At 45.4% G+C, this 20,329-nt stretch overlaps 1 protein-coding gene across 1 annotated transcript in view; it reads left to right on the forward strand.

The window, feature by feature from the left end:
- Positions 1 to 20,329, forward strand: part of USP46 (ubiquitin specific peptidase 46) — a 182,157-nt gene that overhangs the window by 118,312 nt on the left and 43,516 nt on the right. The window contains exon 6 of the mRNA XM_085642106.1: positions 10,075 to 10,158. Within this exon, the coding sequence (XP_085498232.1) occupies positions 10,075 to 10,158 (84 nt within the window). The remainder of the gene's footprint in view (positions 1 to 10,074; positions 10,159 to 20,329) is intronic.

The following is a 20,329-nucleotide window of genomic DNA, read 5'->3' on the forward strand; positions in this document are numbered from 1 at the left end:
TTGGTGCAGCGCAATCTGGCGGATAGCCCTGATACGGGAAGCCTGAGCATGTAAAATAACTGACCTGATGGATGGCCTTGCGTATAAGGCCAACCCTGTATGTTTGCAAGATCTGTAACACAATGAGCATCTGCTTTGTAAGCACTCCAGCATGCTTGAAGACTGAAAGCTCTGCTGTGTCAGGCCTAAGGCTGATGTTTGAGCCTTTAAAATGTATGTAACTTAGCGGATAGCTTTATTTTCTGAGGCCGCAGCAAGGTCTGTCTTAACCCAGAAAAAAATGTGTTTTGTAAAGATGGGAACTGTGATAGCGATGTGATATAGTCCATAGCTCAGTTTGATGTTCAAGCTTGTGAATCTTCTCTAAATTAAGAGATAGTCTTTCTGTTTGAAATCCAAGCTTGTGTTATCAATCTAAGCTGAGTGAGAACAATATTTTAAGAGAACACATTTTCTGCATCATTTAATAGGCCAATCAAGTTCATGCCTTTGCATATTATGTTAGCCCTTTTCCTTGAAGTAAGAGAGAGTGGACAGGTACACTAGGGTATTTAGGTACGGTTAATAAACTAAGCACAAGTGACGATTCAAATGGGATGCGATCACAGGGAGATGACATGTACGATCATGGAGAGACAAAAGCTGATGAGCTTGGGGAATAACTATAAGGGAGAATCTTAGGATGAACAGCAATAGGAATGAGGAATCCTTGAGGAGAGATGTCAGGTTTGAGCTACACTGCGTCAGTCTTGCCTGGATGAGGCCCACCGGCTTGGGAAGCCTCAAATAGAGGAGTATATGAATGGGCCCTCCTCCACTGACTCGTCACTCGTCACTCAAGAACTTGAATCCAGGGTGGTGCCTGCCATCACAACCCCACACGTGAAGCGTTTCGAGACCGGCACTGAGATAGCTGAGTCTTTGAAGAATGTCATGGGTCACTCCACGCTGCATGCATACACCCGGAGCAGTAAACGCATGCTCCCGTGATTGCGGACATCCCCTTGCCCAAATTAAGCCTTGCAGAGTGGGAGACCCTGGACCACCCACTAACAACTGTGGAGATTAATGAAGCCCTCCCCACAGAATACTATCATAAAACGTGGCAAATTATTATACCTCCCATTTTAAATATGTACCTTGAAGCCATCGACGGAGGTTACTTTCCTACGGAAATTGACCTGGCCACTATTGTGGTCTTGCTTAAACCAGGTAAACCACCTGACAGGTGCACCTTTTACCAGCCCAACTTCCTTATAAATGCGGAAGTTATATTGTTTGCGAAGACCCTGGCGAGTCTGCTCACCCCGATCTTGAGCCACCTAGCACATTTGGACCAGTGCGGATTCATTCCCCATCGTGGCATCAGACACTGCATCTGGAGATTTCACCGGGCACTGGCCCACTTTCGGACTCTACAATGTGCCACGGCGCATATGCTTCTTGATATCGAAAAGGTCTTTGATTTGCAGGGCTGGGCCTTTCTACATGAGGTCTTGGGCAAGCTGGGCTGTGGTCCCTGATTCTTATTCATCTGAATCTTATATGCCAGACCGCAGTTGCAGGTAAATGGGGCATTATCAATTAGATTCTGGATTAGCCGAGGTATGAGACGGGGCTGCCTTTTGTCCCCTGTCTTGTTGCTCTGGCGATTGAGCCATTGGCGACTTGGATACGGTGTGACGCCCAGGTTTGGGATTTTGACTGAGGAATAGCCTTGGGGGACACAGCAGCTATATGCACAAATGTCTTCTGTTTATGGCACGCCGGCTGAAACTGGACCCCGCCTTCTTTCCATTTTGGACACCTATGGAGCCGTGTTGGGGCTGCAAGTTAACTGGTCCAAGTCACTCCTGGTTACCCTATGAGAAGACAAATCCTGCCACCCTTATCTCCTCATCCAACGCCTTAGTTTTCAATACCTAGGGATCCATATAACTTGGAAGCCAGACCTGTCTTGGACCCTCATTCTCGGGCCTCATACCGCTGTGGTGCAGGAGGACCTAGATAGATGGACCAAATTGCTGCTCTATCTGTTGAAAAGTTGCCTTATATAAAATGAGGGTCCTACCTCGCTTAAGGTATAGCCTCCAGAATTTTCCATTCTCCATACCAAACCTTTTGTTCAATGCCATCATTACTAAAGCCCATAAGTTCATCTAGGCCAGTAACCTCCCCCCCCCCCCCTCCCCCCATGCCTTATTCAAGTTGAATTGTTGCATTATCTAGATTGCACATACTACATACCAAGATGCATAGCAAGCTCGGAAATGCTTAGATCCCAATTGCACTAGATGCGGGGATGACATAGGAGATTTCTGCACCATGGTCTGGGGATGTCCCATTATTCAGCAATACTGGCGTATTCTATTTGTACACTCGGATGTTCTGGGCTTACAGTTTGAAGACTCCCCTAAAGTCACTCTACCCGGGATCCTGGATGACCTGGGAGGCCTCAGGTGCGAGTGGGTCTTGGTGGGTATGGGGACATTATGAGCGAAAAGAGAAATTGCCAAACCCTGAAAGAGGCCGAACGCCCTCCAACTGAGACTGAAGAGCTGGCATAAAAGCCTGTGTGCAAAGCTGGAAGAATTGGTGTGCCTGTGAAAACCATCTAAATGCCTTTAATAGTAGGTATGCCTGCTGTACCAAACACTCGTACTTGGCACTAAATTAGGACCCGACGAATTTTTCTTGCAAAACCCCACTTTATGCATAGCGTGCAAGCCCAGAAATGAGCCAGGAAGTGAGCCCAACCATTTTAAGGAAGGAGTAATGGGTTGGTACCTTCACCTTATCCTTTGGATCCCATTATAGGGACAATGCACTGCATTTTACAACATATTTTTGCAAATATACTTAACAAAAAGTCGCAACATTTTGCGCACAGTTCATCATCTTATGCACAGTCAAGGAACAAATGTAGAATCATTAAGGTGTTTCTTAAGTTCACAAAACGTTCAAAGGGAAATTTGTGAAAGTGGTCACAATGCATTCATACATAACCTTTGAACTTGACATCTCTTTTTTTATAAGAACATTTGAACCGATTTCCTATAAAAACACTGTGCAGGCCCTCCAGGGGAGCCCTTAGAGGTTGTCCATAGAAATCCCCATACAACGTGATTACCCTCTGCCCCACCTTAAGCATTCTCCCTCTCCTTCCCATAATAAGACCACCATTTTCTCCATATCTTGGAATAATATTTTTTTTGGGGGGGCGCCCATGTGCTATGAAGATAGATTCGTCCAACCGGAGGTTCTGGGGAGCACTAATTGCAGCTGGACCTCAGAGCCTGAGAGAGGAGCCTGTCTCCTAGGCAGGATACTGACCGCGTTGATGGCAGCAAGATAGACCAGGCTGAATGAACCTTAGACTAGAACAAGGGGAGAAGCTCTGTGGCTTGCGTTGAGACGGCCTGCTTGGAGAGAGAATATTGGAGCCGTGAAGGCTGGGTGAGCCAGTACTGCTGTACACCATCACTGGTGCTGCTACGTCATCAGACAACTTTCCCTGTATCTTCCTGGGAGTCTGTGTGACTGAAAGGCCTGGAGTTGCATGAAGAGTCCAGACAGTACTGCGACTCGACTCCCTTGGTGCTGCAAGGGGGCCCTTCCACCACTGCTGTCATATTGTGCCCTCCCACCCCCAAATATGGCCTCATTGTGGGAGTGTTAGATCCTTTTACTGTAGACTGCAGGGCCACAGAAAAACGTACTTCTGTCCTTCGCATGTCTGACCTGCGAACTTCTGGGGAGAGGAACAAGGGAAGTGGGGTGATATCCTAGACCAGAGCTACACCGACACTGCATTCTGATATTGACGTACTGTGATGTGCTTTAGTATCACTTCTGTTTATTATTAACAATCCTCACTTATTGATCTCAGCATGACACCGACAACCCATTCCGTGCCATCCGCGTACATACAATGATTTAGATCAAGGATACTGGTAACACAGGAAGTCGCCTACAACCCAATAGGGCCGACCACGTTTTTTCTATAGAATGGATTGACGTTCATAATGAGAAGAGTTGCATAAGAAGGACTGATTTTGAAGTAAGATTAAAAAAAAAAAAAAATGCCTCCTCCCCCTTCCTTTGGAACTGCCATTAGACTGAGAGATGTGCAATTAACCCACGTGTCCCTCCCCCAAGGCCCCCTCAAGTACCCGGCTGCTAATGCCCTCCATCACTCAGAGGGCGAGGGTTCTGGGATCAATCGCAAGATGCAGGGATGGGATGAGCAGGACAGCTCTTGGAATTATTTAGAAAAAATGTAACTAAAAGGGGCCCACAGTTCTTCATAAGAAGAGCCCTCAAACGTCCCCGCCATGGACAATCGCTACTTTCCTAGAAGGAGCCACAATTGGTGTAGCCAGGCTGTATGGACTGGTGTTTTGTCTGTACCCCAGGCTGATAGTATAACTCGATGAGCTGCATTCAATTCAAGGGCCATCTGTCTCCCTCGGATTGAGCGCAGTGGGAATATCAATGCGTTTGGGAGCCCTAAGAGAGTGTAAGTGGGGAATCGTGGGATAGTAGTGTTGAAAGCGATGTCGATATCTTCCAGAACTTGGTCCCAGTACCTAGTCAATTTGGGTCAGTGCCATAGGAGGTGGAGCAGAGTCCTGGGGTTTCCACATCCCCGCCAACAGTCCCCCGAGCAGTCCTCATTCCACCTCCAGATGCGGTCCAGCATAATTGCAGTAAGAGATGATCTTATACGCTGTTTCAGTGTTTACTACTCTCTGTGCTGTTTGGTGGACACTGTAAAAAAATGGAAAATATCCTCTCATTCTTTGCCTGTAATGGGTCTGCCCACTTCAGCCTCCTATGGTTTTTGGCCAGGGGTCCTCTGTCCTTGCCCCGCTTTACCCAGGCAGGAGTAAATCTCCGAGACCAACCTCTTATCATCCGACTTAAGGAACAACCATTCTCCAAACGGGGTTATCGGCCTGCTTGCACCCATGTGTACATTGGGACTCCTCACCCAATGGCGCAATTGCACATATGAAAAACGGTCTGTTTCCAGCAAGGAATAGTCGATCTTAAGTAGGTCAAACAATATCAGCCCATCTTAATCGAATTGGCAGCCCATTCGCTTACAGCCTCCATAACACCCAATGTCCGAAGCTACTTTGTGTGAACCCAGGCGGAAAGTCCAGATTCGTAAAAAGGGGGGGGTCATGGGCGAAGCGAACATAGTGAGGCCCGCTGTAACCGTCACTTTATCCCAAACCTTAAGAGTCGTTCATGTCACAGGGGAGGAGTACAGGCCCTAAGCCATGTGCCAACGAGACAGCCACACTTCTTTCTATACGTAAGAGCCCACTACCGCTTGATCCATGAATACCCAGTGTGATTTGTTTTAAATGGTCTCTCCAGCAACCGGAAAGCTGCTTAATAGTTGCAGATGACCACAATCGACAAGTAAACATTGCTTGTCAACCCCCACCCCACTCTGTGCAGAATGCCTGTTAATGTAATGCATACTTCCGGATGAACATTGGTGCAGCAGCAAATCATAACACAACAGTGAAAGAGGAGTTGATTCTCCGCTAAGGGAAAGTTCACTACTAAACCATCAGAAGCTGCAAGATCGTCAGCACCCGCTGAAGCGCAGCGACATGGACAATGACACCCTTGCAACTAGCTTCTCACCCACATACATTATCCTGCAGGCAATCGGTGACACCAGGGCAGCACCAGGGGAGCCCATGGTGAACAGGGATCAGCAGTGCTTTCCTCTGGAATGATGTCGATCAGGGTGCAGATCATGCTTGTTGTTACCCAAATGCAGGTGTGTGACGAGCATTCCTCCCAGCAGTTCAGATCTCTCCGGCTGCATCAATCTATATTAAGTTGGTCACTGCATGGGAGCAATTTACCAGGCGTGACTCCATTAGAACATAGGAAATGGAGACTTTGAGAAAGGAGACATCTCAAGTATTCACAAAACTCAAATCCATAACACAGACCTGTACACCTATTTAGGAATTCATAAGCGAAGGTCCAAGACCCCCTGAGGACATGGACTTGCACGCAGCATTGATAATGGTCCCGTTTCGAAGACGATTTAATTGTAATTGCTTTTATTTCCTCATCGCTTACTTGGATCGATTTCCACGAAAGAGCGTTTTCTCATACTTTAAGGTTTGCGGAAACAAAACGCAAAATGAGTTTTCATTCAGTGCTGCATTGTCCTTGCAGGAAACACTGAAATCGCCCTATGGTTTTGCACCTACCGAGCCAATGAAACGTACTCTTGTGCCCCAGTGAGGCCATGTGGATTAAATGCATTGCATTGACGAGGGGACACTGAGTACTTCCGGGTCTGTGCTGGCACTGACCTGACGAGCAGAAGTACACACTGTGCATTGCATCTACAACCGAAGTGGCTGCCGCCTGTATGTAAATCACAGCACTCCGCTACAAAAGGCGAGGGTGTAATGAGCTTTATTTGTCCCAAAACAGGAACCTGATTTGTTTTCTTTTCTTCAAAATGCAAGACTAAAAGTAAAGTTTTACAGTGTCCTTCCTGTCCTTGTGTGTTTTGTTAACTGCTTCGATTTGACAGATATCTTGCTTTCTTCTGTATACACGCCCCTCCCCCCTCTTTCTGGCTGTGCTAGAGCATGAATGCCCTCAGACAGGTGGATGAGGGTTTTGGCGTCTCTGTCATATTCGCGGATAGTGATAGATGTCAGTCCCTTCAAGCTTCACAAAGTAGGTGTCAAAAAATCCTCAAAGCCCCTGAGCAGCCTCATCGACGGGTAGGCTCCACCTTTCGTTAACCCCTGTGTTTTTCCAATCGCAGGGGGCTGGTCCATAACTGGATAGGAAGAACCGGAATTGAACTAGGAGGAAGCGGATCATTTGTAGCGGCTTGGAAACCGTAATTCTGTCTACCTTTGCATTATGGGCCTGATTTACCCAGAAAGTAGTACATCTGCACTCCCAGATTTACACCCACTTGCAAGTATACAAGTACTACTTTCTGAAATTAACAAGCATTCCCATGAATATGCATGGGAAGCTGCGACAGGGATTGGTCTCCTGTGTAATCCTGTGAAGGCGATGACATTTCTAGAAAGGTCCTTTTCCGGCTGTGCGGATTTCCCTGTTGTGCAGCCCCGCTGCAAACGCCCAATTTTCTTTCTCCATGAGGAAAATATTTTCCCCCACAGAGAAAGCCCTTGCTCTACACCTCCACTCCTCCTCAGTATGATCTGTTGTTTACCTTCCTACCCTGAAGAGGGATTTAGGGCAGCCCTTGGCCGGAGTAAACATCTAGCCCTTTCCGGGGCGGAAGTGGGAAGGAAAGGGATTTGTGAATGTCAACAGTCATATTTGTGGACGTTCACAAACTTCCAAGCTAAGCAAGCCTTGGAACGTCAATTTCATACTCTGGTTCTAGTGTACTTTTATTTACCATCAATCTTAAGGGCATTAGCATTATATAAAGAGGCCAGCGTGCACGCTTACCTTAGTATTGTTTTCTTTATCAGGAGCTTTCTGTCATCATGTGGAACTGAGAATCGAACATTTGCACTACAAGCGAACACTAGAGCAGATAGATCGGTAAACCCTATTGCATCCAGCAGTTACAGACCTTACCGATAGATCGGTAAGCCCTATTTTGCCCTCCGGTTACAGGAGTTGCACCCAACGGTTACAGGACCTACCGCTAGATCGGTAAGCTCCAATGCATCCACCGGTTACAGACCCTACCGATCGATAGGGAAGCCCTATTGCGCCCACCGGTTACAGACCCTACCGATAGATCAGGAAGCCCTTTTGTGCCCACCGGTTACAGGAGTTGCACCCAACAGTTACAGGACCTACCGATAGATCGGTAAGCTCTAATGCGCCCACCGGCTACAGACCCTACCGATAGATCGGGAAGCCCTATTGTGCCCACCGGTTACAGGAGTTGCACCCAACGGTTACAGGACCTACCGATAGATCGGTAAGCTCTAATGCCCCCACCGGCTACAGACCCTACCGATAGATCGGGAAGCCGTATTGCGTCCACCGGTTACAGGAGTTGCACCCACCGGTTACAGGACCTACCGATAGATCGGTAAGCTCTAATGCGCCCACCGGCTACAGACCCTACCGATAGATCGGGAAGCCGTATTGCGTCCACCGGTTACAGGAGTTGCACCCACCGGTTACAGGACCTACCGATAGATCGGTAAGCCATAATGCGCCCACCGGTTACAGACCCTAGCGATAGATCGGTAAGCCATAATGCGCCCATCGGTTACAGGACCTACCGATAGATCAGTAAGCCCTATTGGATCTCCATGCACCTCGTCTGTCTGCCACCCTACCCAACTCTGCAGCATCCCCGGCCCGACTGTTGGTCTTCTGGATGCTGAGCTGAACTGTGATTGTTACTGAAGAATAGTATGGTATTGATATTTCAAGGTGAAGAAAAAGACTTGAGTCCTCTTCACGTGGTTTAACATTCAGTAAACTAAGTGTTTTCCGAACATTTCAAACAGGAAATGCGAAGATTTTGAGAGGAAATCCAGACTTATTCTTTGCGCTTTCGATGGCACTATGATGAATTTCCCCTGCCCCCTCTGTGTGTGATCCATGAATAAATTCACAGACAGTTCTTTGATATTAAATCCTATAAAATCACTGGTGCAGGACCTCATTTCTGCTTTCCACTAATGGCGGTCATCCTCAATATTGTAGTAACTAGATGTGTCTGAGGTTACTTATCACATCATTTGATTACCAGTGCATTGTGCTGCAGTTATGCGTATCCAAGTTTGTGCTAGCTACGAGCCACCATGTTTTGACCCATCTGAGTTGCTGACGATGGGGTGGCCTTGTAAACATTATTTGTTGTGCCTAAATAACACCAAACACAAAATAATAAAGCCCTGTTGACTTCAGTAGTGGCTCAGTAATTTTGAGAGGTGCGGCTCTGTAGTTAGTAATTACTGCAGTTGGACTGTACCTGAAGCTGTTGCAAACCAACCACAATTACGTTAAATATATGATGCTGCCCCGATACCGCAATGACTGTGCAGGCTGGTGTTTGTGCTCTTTTGACCTCTGTGCACAACAGCCTGAGCGCTTAGTCATTTCAGTGTAAAGCAATAACAAGGGACTGCTATTGTATGTAAAAGTAGCCGAACCCGCTTGCCTATGCAAGAAAACTGGAAAAGAGAAAATAATCCAAGTCTAAAAATAGAAGCCGCGACCAGCAATGGCGCAGCTGCCTGTCGACGCCGATGGGATTAGGCAGAACAGGTCAGAAGGAAGTCCTGATGTGTGACGCTAGGTCAGCCTGGTTATTTATCCGGGAAAAGAAGGCAGAACGAGTTGTACAGAACGTTTCATACAACTCTGATAACTTCAGAGACTGCAGGATTCATCATTTGGAATATGCATCAGTCGTTCTTTGCAGAGTGGTCGGCATATGAACATTCATGTGCCAGATAGCAGCCCGAGTACCTCAAACAGACCGTAATTATTCGCCAGCGTGGTATTTCTGCGCCTGTCGCTTTTCCTTCTGGAGGCATTTAAACATGTCCCTGTTGGTGAGAACCAGCCCCTCTCAGCGACTCTTGAATGGGTTGTTAAATCCTGGGATGTAGTGCCTGGGCCAGGTGAGCAGCCCTTCTCTCAGGCACAGTAACTTCTGCCCTGTAGTTAAAGCTCCCATACCATGCCTCTTTCTACCGACATTCTCTGTGTCTTTTGGTAAATCGCAGCTCCGAAGTGGCTTCAAGATGGCAAGGTTGGTTGTGAATTGTTTGTAGTTGTGAGTTGTGAGGCAAACCCATGGCGCGTTTGTGTGCATTTAGTGGTGTGAGACGTGGAATATGGAAGAATGATCTTTGCACAGTTTAGTATTAATGGTCACTAGTTGAACCCTAGGTGCATTTGAGAGAAAGAGCAGTAGTTGCTTAGGTCTTCTGCTTCAGAAAAGTAATTGGTACCCTTAATATACAAATGCATGTGTTCCATAATTATGTTTTTGTTCTGGTTGCCTTTGCGCCATCTGTCATAACCCTGAAATTCATTTTGTAAAATGTTACTTTGCAGAGACTTCAGCAACACAGAAACGCTCTGCAGCGAACATAAGTACTATTGTGAAATCTGCTGTAGTAAACAAGAAGCTCAAAAAAGGTAGGATAAACCAAATATTTGCATTTTTAAATATATGGCTAACGCAGTAACCAGCTTGAGAAAGACGGCATGAATTTCAGGACGCAGGAATGCAGAATTATCTCATACTGCTAAAAGACAAATCCTTTATATTGCTGTTCAGCGAACTCTCTGACGAGGCCTGCTTCAGAACTCTGCTTGAAGTCAGCTATTTAGTCTCACTCATCCACCTTTCCCCAAGTTAAAATTTTAATTGCCTCTTCTCTCTTTCTTTGTTCTCTGTTTCATCCTATCTTATCTAAGTAATGTGCTGATCATTGTTTTATTAAAGTTATCCAGCATTTCTTTTCCAGTATACACCCTGTTCTCCATTCTCCTGTTTCATCCCAGTTTGGTTTACTTTCCTCTTATGTCTAAACTTGATGACTGCCTTAATTACCAAACCACATCCCCTGTCTATGGAGGTCAGACTGCATGGTCATGTCTGGGTTAATATCTGTTTCAGGTTTCCTTAGCCCTTCTGAACTGCTGCCAGCTCTTGCTACATACTCTTACGTCTATGGTCTCTTACCTGCTTAAATTTCCTTCTTCTTTTCATTTTTGAAATGTACTTTACCATTAAGTAAAAAAACAGCTTGATCCATTATTGATAACTCACTGTTAATAGGTCTGTCTTCCACTGCTTTCTATATAAAAGTCAATAGCATTTCTTCTACATTTTCTTCCTTTCATAGCTTATTTTATTCTCTGTTGTCACTCCTTCACCTGTTGTCCATTCAGTCCCTCCACAAATATGATGGTTATTTTACTATTGGCCGGGTGTACACTCAAGTGTTAGTTGAAGCGATTTACTTTTATTGGATGCATATGTTTGACTCACGACGATGCCTTGACACCGCAGAGGGCACCACCGCAATGCCGCACCGCGACCCTGGTCTCACCGACGCCGCCACCGAGCCGCTGCTCGCACCGTGTGGGCATCTTACTCCTCACCGCCTCGCTTCACGACGACGCCTTGGCCTCCCCGATGCCGCCGCACCACGCCGAGATCGACGCCGCTGCTTGCACCGTGGGTTGAGGGCACCGCTCGTAAAGTTACACGACGCACCGCCCTCATCTCGCACCGCAGCCATGGCCTACCTACGTCAGCTCCATTGACTCCAGTTCGTCAACCGACGACAACGCCTCAGCAACGACGACACCGCTGCGTGCACCGTGACGAGCACCGCCTTCATCTCGCACCGCGACCCTGGTCTCACTGACGACGCCATCTGACGCCGCCACTGAGCCGCCGGAGGGACCGCACTGCACCGCTGCACTTCACACCGCAACACCCGACGCCTGCCTACGCCAGCGCTCCTGATCCCAACAGAGAGGAGATCGGACCTGCAACGCGTGTTACTTCGAGGGCTCCGGCGACTCCTGCACCGACCTCCGGAACCGACGCCTGTGGACGCCGTGTTTTCGGAAACTCAATGAAGAGGTCGGCGGCGCCCTGCATTTCTAAAAGGTACTGTTTGCGGGTCTTCCCAACACCGTAGCTGGCCCGCGACGCCGTGGTCAGCCATGACAGTTTGGATATGTTTGCTCACGACGCCGTGAAAGCCCCGGATGGAGCTATCGACATCAAGGAACTGTTTTTAAAGCTTATTCTGACAACTGTAGATTTTTAGGTACTGTATTGTGGATTTTTTTTTATCGTTTTTGGTCTGGTATATAAAAATATTGGCTATTTTTCTAAACTGGTGTGGTGTCCTTTTGTAGTGCTTACACTGTATTACTGTGGGTTATGTGTAAATGCTTTACACACTGCCTCTAAGATAAGCCAGGCTGCTCGTGCCAAGCTACCAAGGGGGTGAGCAGGGGTTATTTTGGGAGTGTAACTCCCTTATCCTGACTAGGAAGAAGGGTCCCTATTTGGACAAAGGTGCGAGCCCTTGCCAACTAGAGACCCCCATTTCTAACCGTGCACCTCATGAGTGTTGCTTTGCTGCACTGGTAATTTAGAATGCATGCCTAAGATGTGATCCATTATGTATTTATGCTACATGCAATGTTGGCAGTAGTTACTGGTTGTGATTTTCACTACTTGTGTGTTCTAATGGTGATGACAGTGGCCCGATTGGCATTGTAATGTATATAATCCCCTGTAAAGTAATACCTATTGCCAGGTGGCACTGTGTATATATGTGACTGCGTTCCAATGTGTTTTATGAGTAATACAAAGGCTATTTTTACATAATCTTGTGTGGAGTGTATTTTGTGGTGTGCCTAGTGTGTCGCTGCTGTGTGAGTGTGTTGCGCAAACGCTTTACACATTGCCTGATAATAAACCTGACTTCTCGTGCCAAGCTACCAAGGGGGTGAGCAGGGGTTATCTTCAGTGTGTAACTCCCTTGCCCTAACTAGAGTAGTGGTTTCTGCCTGGTTTAGGCGCTTGCCCTAGCCGATCAGAAATCCCACAGCGCGCAAACGATAATGTGTGGAAATGTCATCACCTAGTGTATTGGTTTGTTTTGATGGTATTAAAATATTTGTTTTCACCAAATTATAGAATTATAAAAAAAATTCCTTCATAGGTACTTTCCTAATTCTGATATATTCTGAAATTTATGCACAGGTAATTTACAGATATTTATACTTTGTGTGCTAGAAAAAAGCCTTTTCATTCAGAGCAAGCTTCACATAATTATCTCACTTTGAAGTCAGAGAAAGAACAATAAACACCAAGCTCCCTCGGAAGACCGAGCCTTTGATCTCTGTCATTGAAAAGACAGGAAATGTGACCCGATAAGAACAATATTTAAAGGTCTGTTTACAGCAAATGAGCACTCATGGAAGAATACAGTAAATAGGCTATATCCACGGGAGGACTAACTCAAGCTGGACATCCTAAAACAAATAAAGCGACACAAAGCCAATGGTAAGCAGTGGGCAGAATGCATTCCCAAGGAAGCGTTTAAATGTCTTCTAGATGTCTTTAGGTAGACTTCAACCTAAAAATGATAAACACGGAAACTACACAGGAACAAGACACATGGCAGGACAGGATAGCTCTACAAAGCTGTGAAGAGGAGTTTCCGTCCCTACAATAGCTCATGAATCTAAAAAAAATGAAAATTGCCCCCATGCTTTGGAGAACCAGAAAGTCCAACTACTCTCTAACCATATGTGATAAAGTTTTAATTTGGTGAGGGAACCTGTCATGTGAATAAGACAACCACTCATATTGAGAAAAATAAAACATCTCCAGTGCGGAAGTTATGTCACTCGCTTCAACTGTAATTTGGAAAATACTGCCTCTTTTGTTACAGTGCTAGAAATTATTTGAAGAAATACCGAAGTCATGTAATCTGTATAGATTTCTCGGTGACTCCTCGTATGACTGATCTATTGTGATGACATGTTGTTAATATTTTATTGACTCTGGGCCTACACAAAGGACAATCCACTTCGGACGGGATACGTTCCCTACATTGGCTGCCTATAAAACAACGCATAGATTTTAAAGCACTCACATATGTGCATAAGGCAATCTATGGTGGAGCAGCTGAAGGTCTTGAAATGTTTTTTATATCATATGCTCCTTTGCGTGACCTAAGTTCAGCCACTCAAGGCTTGGTCAGAGTACCAAAGATTAAAAGAGAAGGCTGGGGTGGCCGCACAATTACATACTGTGCAGCCAGACTCTGGAACAAGCTGCCCCATCTATGAGGCTCCAACCCAACCTTTAGATTTTTAGAAAACATTTAAAAACCAGGCTCTTTGCAATGACATAGGCCGTCATACTCCGCCTTCCCCCTGCTACAGCACCTTTCAGCGCCAAGACGCCTCGGCGTTCGAGCGCTTTAGAAATATATATACATTGTGGTGCATGCCATTTTGACTGCTGCATGCAGCAGAATATTTTATGAGAATGCTGGCATTGCAATTTTCTGTTGACTGTTCAGCAGAAACCTCAAGTCTTCCAGTGGTAGAGGTACCTTTTCTGCAAGCAGAGTAAAAACATGTAAATATATGATTAGATACAGCACCATATGGAAGCCACTAAAATTGAACAAAGTCTGCTAAAAACGACCCATCTCTCATTCTCAAGGTTGATAAAATGCTTCATGATCATTTCAACACCTAAAGACAATTCAGCTTGTGGTATGCATTATGTAAGTAGTTATTCTTATTAGCACTACCATTCTTGTTGTTGTTAGTTAATATTCCTCCACTGGCTCTTGATACACAAAGACGCTCAATTCAAACTCCTCACACATACATTTAAGGCACTACACACACTCGGGCCCCAGTCGCATTTCCTACCACCAACCACCCTGACACTTCCATTCAACAGGACTCCAACTTGCACACATTCCACACGTTGACAGAACCAGATCAGTAGGACGGGTGTTCTCTTACATTGCTCCTAAAGCATGGAATAGCTTCCTGCTCTGCATCAGAGCCTTCTCCCCTCTTCTTGAATTGTGCAAGAAGCTGAAGACCTGGCTTTTTTAATTAACCAAACTACCATAGGCAGGGCTAGACACACAAACCGACTTAGCGTCAGGGTACCCTCATGAGTGGTCATGTCCTTTACAAAAGCACATAGCATAACATAACGCCTTTGAGTGTGTTATTCATGAATGAAAGATTGTTGCATTGCCACTGTGTCGCAGAACTCATCTAGACTGGCTTAAAGTAACCTGAAAACACTGCCTGCACAGGATTGCTCAGTAGGTTTGTGTTAGGGTTGCAGTCCAACTGGCTTTCTAATTCAATGTTGAGTCCTTGCATAAGAAGGTTAGATTGTGACACCTGGGGCTTTGTGGACCACCAAGGTTTTGTATCCGCTCTCCAGGCTAGACTCTTAAAATACACTGTATGGTAGCATGTTTTCAAAGGCGCACATAAACCCGCCAATTCGCACATAATACTAATGTTGCATGACCTCGAGACAAAACCTCATCTTCCCTCTAAATTAAACTACCAGTAGAATCCAGTTGAACATTACTCGCGCATAGGACCTTCTGGCTTATATACCACTATCAGTGAGTCTTACATTGACTTCAGTCAGACATGAGAATTGGAACACTTGGTTCGACACCAGTTATGTTTACACTGCCAAATTGCTTGATAAAGCTACTTGGAACAGCTGAAAACAGTAATTGGATCACCAAATCTTCTAGACCCTCATGGCAGCCGGGTTTGGTCACCTTGTTGGTATTGAATGTCGTGATGTAAGGGTTACTGGAATGTGTTTTGTCACTGGAACCATTTGAATGCGATGACAATGATGGAACCTGAATACCTGAGGAGGTAGTGAGAGGAGGACCGGAGCGTTTGAAGGATGCAGGGCCGGACTGGTATGTCCGGGCACCGGGCAATCCCCCGGTAGGCTGGAGGGGGTGGGGGGCCGGTTTTGTGACAGGGGGCCGGTTCTATTGCTGGGGCCGATTTGGCCGTGTGGAACCGACCCCTGCGTGTGTCAGAGAGAGACAGTCATTACGAACAGCCAGGCATTACCTTTTCTTTGCTCCTTTCGTTTTTTTGCTTCTCTGTGAAATTGATCCAAAAAAGAAATAACAGTCCTGGCAAGTTTCACGCATCAGGCGTATGCGTATTTCATCACGCATGCGCACTTTTGCAAAAAAATAAACCTTTCGCAATCGCATGTCTTTCTGAGCTCCCCGGCACAGTCGTGGCGTTGTAACAGATTTACCCGACGAGGGCACCAGCGTGATTAATCATGGCTGTTGGTTCCTGATGCTGCAGCACAAGTGGTGAACAGACTGACTGCAATCTCAATAAACTAGTGGCAGGCTACAGGGGTGGTAATGGGAGTGGCGCCATGACAGAGTTCTGTGCCGTGGGTATTTTATTATCTCCGTCAAACACTTGAGGGTCCTGACCGGCGGCGGCCTCTGGAGTTGCTCCTCAGCAGCCTAGAAGCACACCAGCCCCTCCTGTGCAGCTGCTTCGAGCGACACAATTATGCCGATGTTTATTGCAGAGGTAGTCATTGCGGCGAGGTCCGGCCCGTACAATTACCGCTCCTCGAGTCAACTCACATAGTAAGTTGCGCCTCAGTGAGGTATCAGTTTTCTACAAAGTGTACTTTACATTTTATTAATAGTGCTAGCGCGCTGCCAGTGGTTCCGGGTCTAATAATTTCAGTGCCAGTCTGTGACCTGAGTTTTTTGGACTACATAGTAAAGGTTGTGCTGCTTATTCACAGCGAAACCCTCTGCTGTGCAGTCCCAGCTATGTTTTTGCTTACACGAGTGGCATCGTTCAATAAGAATGCAAAATGTCTTCAATTTGTAGCATTCCTTAAAAAGTAAAAATTTCTTTAATTGCAAATTGTCCTTGATTTATGTGTGGTACAACGTTCCCGTCGTGCGCTCTCTATCAACATGTAACTAGCGTGTGTGGCAGAGTTGTTTTTTTTTTTTTTACAAGACATGCGAATACAGTGTAGGTGTCTTATTCCATTGTTGTAAAGACAGAGGCCTAAATTGTCACAATTGTCTACTCTAAGCTATTAACCTAAGTTGTGCCAATGTAGCTTTGTTTTTAGACTGAATTAATCTATTTAGTAAACGGGTTCTCTTGGTTTCTTCTAGCGAACTTAATTCAGCACAGCTCACGTGTTCAGTTTCTATATAGTAGCTCGTAGCTCTCCGTGACAGCAAATTCTGAAAACAAATGTGTGCAGGGGCCCTTCTGTTCATCTGGGCACTGGGCAGTGTGCGGGCTCTGCATTCACCTTATAATGTTATGCAATTATTTCATAACCTGTTGCAGAGGCCTGCTTGGGAATTGTTTAGCAGTGACACAAGTGTATTTTAAACCGAACCCCTCTTATTTTGCACATACTCCGGTTCCTATCTACATGACTGTGTTTTTGTCTTAACGATTGCATTTTATTTCCCATGGGCTGTTTCTTTAGTACATTGTGGCGTCTTGAGGTCACCTAAAAGCGATCTTGGGAGTTTTGTACTTCGTTTTCATGTTACACCTGACCTAGTGCTGTCATCCGTACCGGAGTGTGCACGTGCCCTGCACTCCACATGCGACCTAAGCAGAATTTTGCTTGTAAGACCTGAACCCTTCTGGTTTTATAAATGACAAACCAAAAACCTTTTTTTGAAAAGCAGTATGAAGACGGAAAAGGGAGAAATGGTCCCTTAAAAATAAAAACATGCTTGGACTAATTACAGTTCACATTTAATGGTTCTAAAAATAATTTCTTAATTACCATGATTGATCATCTGTGTGCAATTTATATCCCATGAAGTCTTAAAACACAAGCCTTTTGCTAGCAGGTCCCCTTCCTGTAACATTCATCTTAGAAAGGGGCAGTAGGTTAGTAAGTTTGCAATTCAGGGGCTCTGCAGCAGCTTGAAAGTCTTTCCAAAGCTTATTACTGTTTTTAAGGGCGTAAGTTCTGATATTTTGCTTTTTCCATGGACGTATGTGTTTGGTTTTATTTCAGGGGAAAATGTCTCCGGTTAGTGCCCTTCCATTTCTGGTGCTTTGCTGCAGTTTTAAGACCTTGTTAGCGTTTCTTGTTGCTCAAATGGGTGTAATTTCTGATATTTATCTGTTTCCCTAATCTTCATTACTTGATTTTGCCCGCCGCGAAACAGTGTCACTCATAGTCATTGAAATGTCACTCATAATTTCACTGAAATTATGAAAATGTCACACATAGCAATCTGAAACCTTGGCAGCTATGAAAACATGTTTGCTGGAAACGTCCCTTTTTCTGATATTTTTCAATTTCTAAGTGTGCAGCCTCGGAGTGGAGAGAAATAAAATATTCAGAATATGAAAAATAACTAACTAACAAACTAAAGCAAGACAGGGTGGTTGCAAGGTTGCCAGATTGATTTATTCACACCTAAACCCATTAGCGCCACTTTACAGTGTATGCCAGGGAAGCGCTACTTTTGTTTTCTCATCTCTCAACATTGCTTAGCCTGGGTGGGAAAGTGCACAATTTCTGGAGGCACCGAAATACCTGCTTGAACGGTGAATTGGAATTGGAAAACAAAATATGTACAGCGGCTTTATGTTCACGAACGTGGTCTTTTTAAACCATACTGCTTATGTTTTGTAAGGATATAAGCATGGGCACTGAAACGGGTCCCTTCCGGCCCTGTAGTCTGGCCTTAACTTTTCAGGCAAAATCTAATTTCTGAATAATGAGTGTAAAAAGAAAAAGGTAACCATGTTGTTCCTAGTTACATTTCACATAGTTTACTAAATCTTGCATTCCCTATGAGAGTTTGCTTTTTCTAGGATGTTGTTAACTTTTTTTTAGGCAGCATATTGCTCTTGTCTAGTGCGTGATTTGAATTGAGTCACATCTAGGTGTTTATAGCGGGTCAGTGCAGTGCAAGTTTCTCTCAGTGGGGCAGTATGGTGTTCAGTGGGGGAGAGGAGGGGGCACTATTGTCAGAGCTGCTGAATTTGGAACTGGAGTACCAGGTTCAGCCTTCATGACCAGTCCGCCAGACCACTCTCCTAAGGGAGCACATTCCCATGCTAGACCTTAGAAGGCCCCACAAGACCATAGAAGGCCCGGTGTCTTAGCACCAGCAGGAGGACCCTAACAGTGGCAAGTGTGGGTTAACCTAGAAGGCCTGTCCGCCACAATTTATTCTGAAGTTCACTTTCAGTCTTGCAGGCAGGCCTATGAAGCAGCACAGCCAAGAGCAACAGTGACTCTGTCACTGAGGTCACAGGACCCTTGAGCAGGGTGGCTCTAGGGCAGTGCGACCGCACCAGGCGCTGACCAGCCACGGTCCGTGCAGGTAACAGCAGTGGGGCAGAGGGGCCAGGTAAGAGGGGATTTCGAGGGATGATGCAGAGGGAAAATTAAATAAATAATTAATTTCCCTCTGCATTGTCTCTCAAAAGCCCCCTTTACCCGGCCCCACCACCCACCGCTCTTACCTGCACAGACCGCGCCTGGCGCTGACTTCAGGTGGGGGCGTTTTGCAAGTATAATATGGTTTTAAAAGCACTTGCTGCCTCCTTCCTGGCCTCCAACAATTTTCGTCAACAATAAAAATGTCATGATAACTCCAGTGATTCATGTTCTCAGTAGAGACAGAAGGTGTTTAGTCTAGTGGACGTTTTGACTCATGGAAAGAGGGTTAATGTGCCTGCTGCTAAGAACATGTACCATACAGATCACAAAGTGCACATAATGTAAATAGTGTAACTGCAACAAATGAAACTGGTCCTAGGATGCTTGTTTCCAGTTCAGGGAGGACCTGGCCTGGCAGTTCGGGCTGTACTGTTCCCATTGGGCACAGGGTCAAGACTAATTTGCATATGGCTGGGTTCAAACTGGAATGGCATGGTGAGCAAAAAAACAATGGATTTAGGCCCAGATCTCTGTACTGGGGTGAATGCCTGACATTGTTCTGCATTCTGTTCATCAATTGTTGTTTTTGCATAATGTAAATAGGTCAGTGGGTTCCTGCTTTTGCCAGAGAGGCCCTATTGTTACTTGCAGTTAATAAGTTTAAATCCTAACATAGAACAGTGAGCTATTAACTGTCATGTAAGAGCTGCATGCAAACTGCAAGGTATAAATTAGATTGTTATGGTTTTTTCCCCAGTCTTCCATTATCCTAATGTTAGAAAAAATGGTTCATTTGGGTAGAAATCAATTCTGATTATTAAAGAGAACCCCCAACCATGGTATTACGTTTTAAATTCTGAGTTTGTGTTTCTCCAGACCAATCACTATTAAGCTATGATGTTTACCAGTATGGTTGTCATGTGACTCCTACACCTTGTAGTCCTTTTTCTTATGTAACATTTCCTATACAGTGATTTACACACGTATGATTGATTGTCTCTGTGTAATATGTGTGATGTAAAGCGCTCTGACACCTACATGGGTATAAGTGGTGCTGTACATTTTCTGATACTTTATTATTTTGACATTTTCACACATGCTAACAGCCTCTGCAAAGATCTTTAACTATTAGTACCAGCGGAACATACAACTGCAGCAGTGAGAAAGGTGACCAGTCAATCTTTTCATGGGGCCCTCCACTTCAAAGCAGCACAAGTCACATTTCTTAGTAACTTCTGATACGTTTGAGGTATAAACAATTTATTTGTTAAAATCGTCCAATTATGCAGCAGATGATGTATTATGTGGCGCTGGGCGGCACTGTAT

The sequence above is a fragment of the Triturus cristatus genome, chromosome 2_2 (genome assembly GCF_964204655.1).
Source record: "Triturus cristatus chromosome 2_2, aTriCri1.1, whole genome shotgun sequence".
Classification (NCBI taxonomy): domain Eukaryota; kingdom Metazoa; phylum Chordata; class Amphibia; order Caudata; family Salamandridae; genus Triturus; species Triturus cristatus.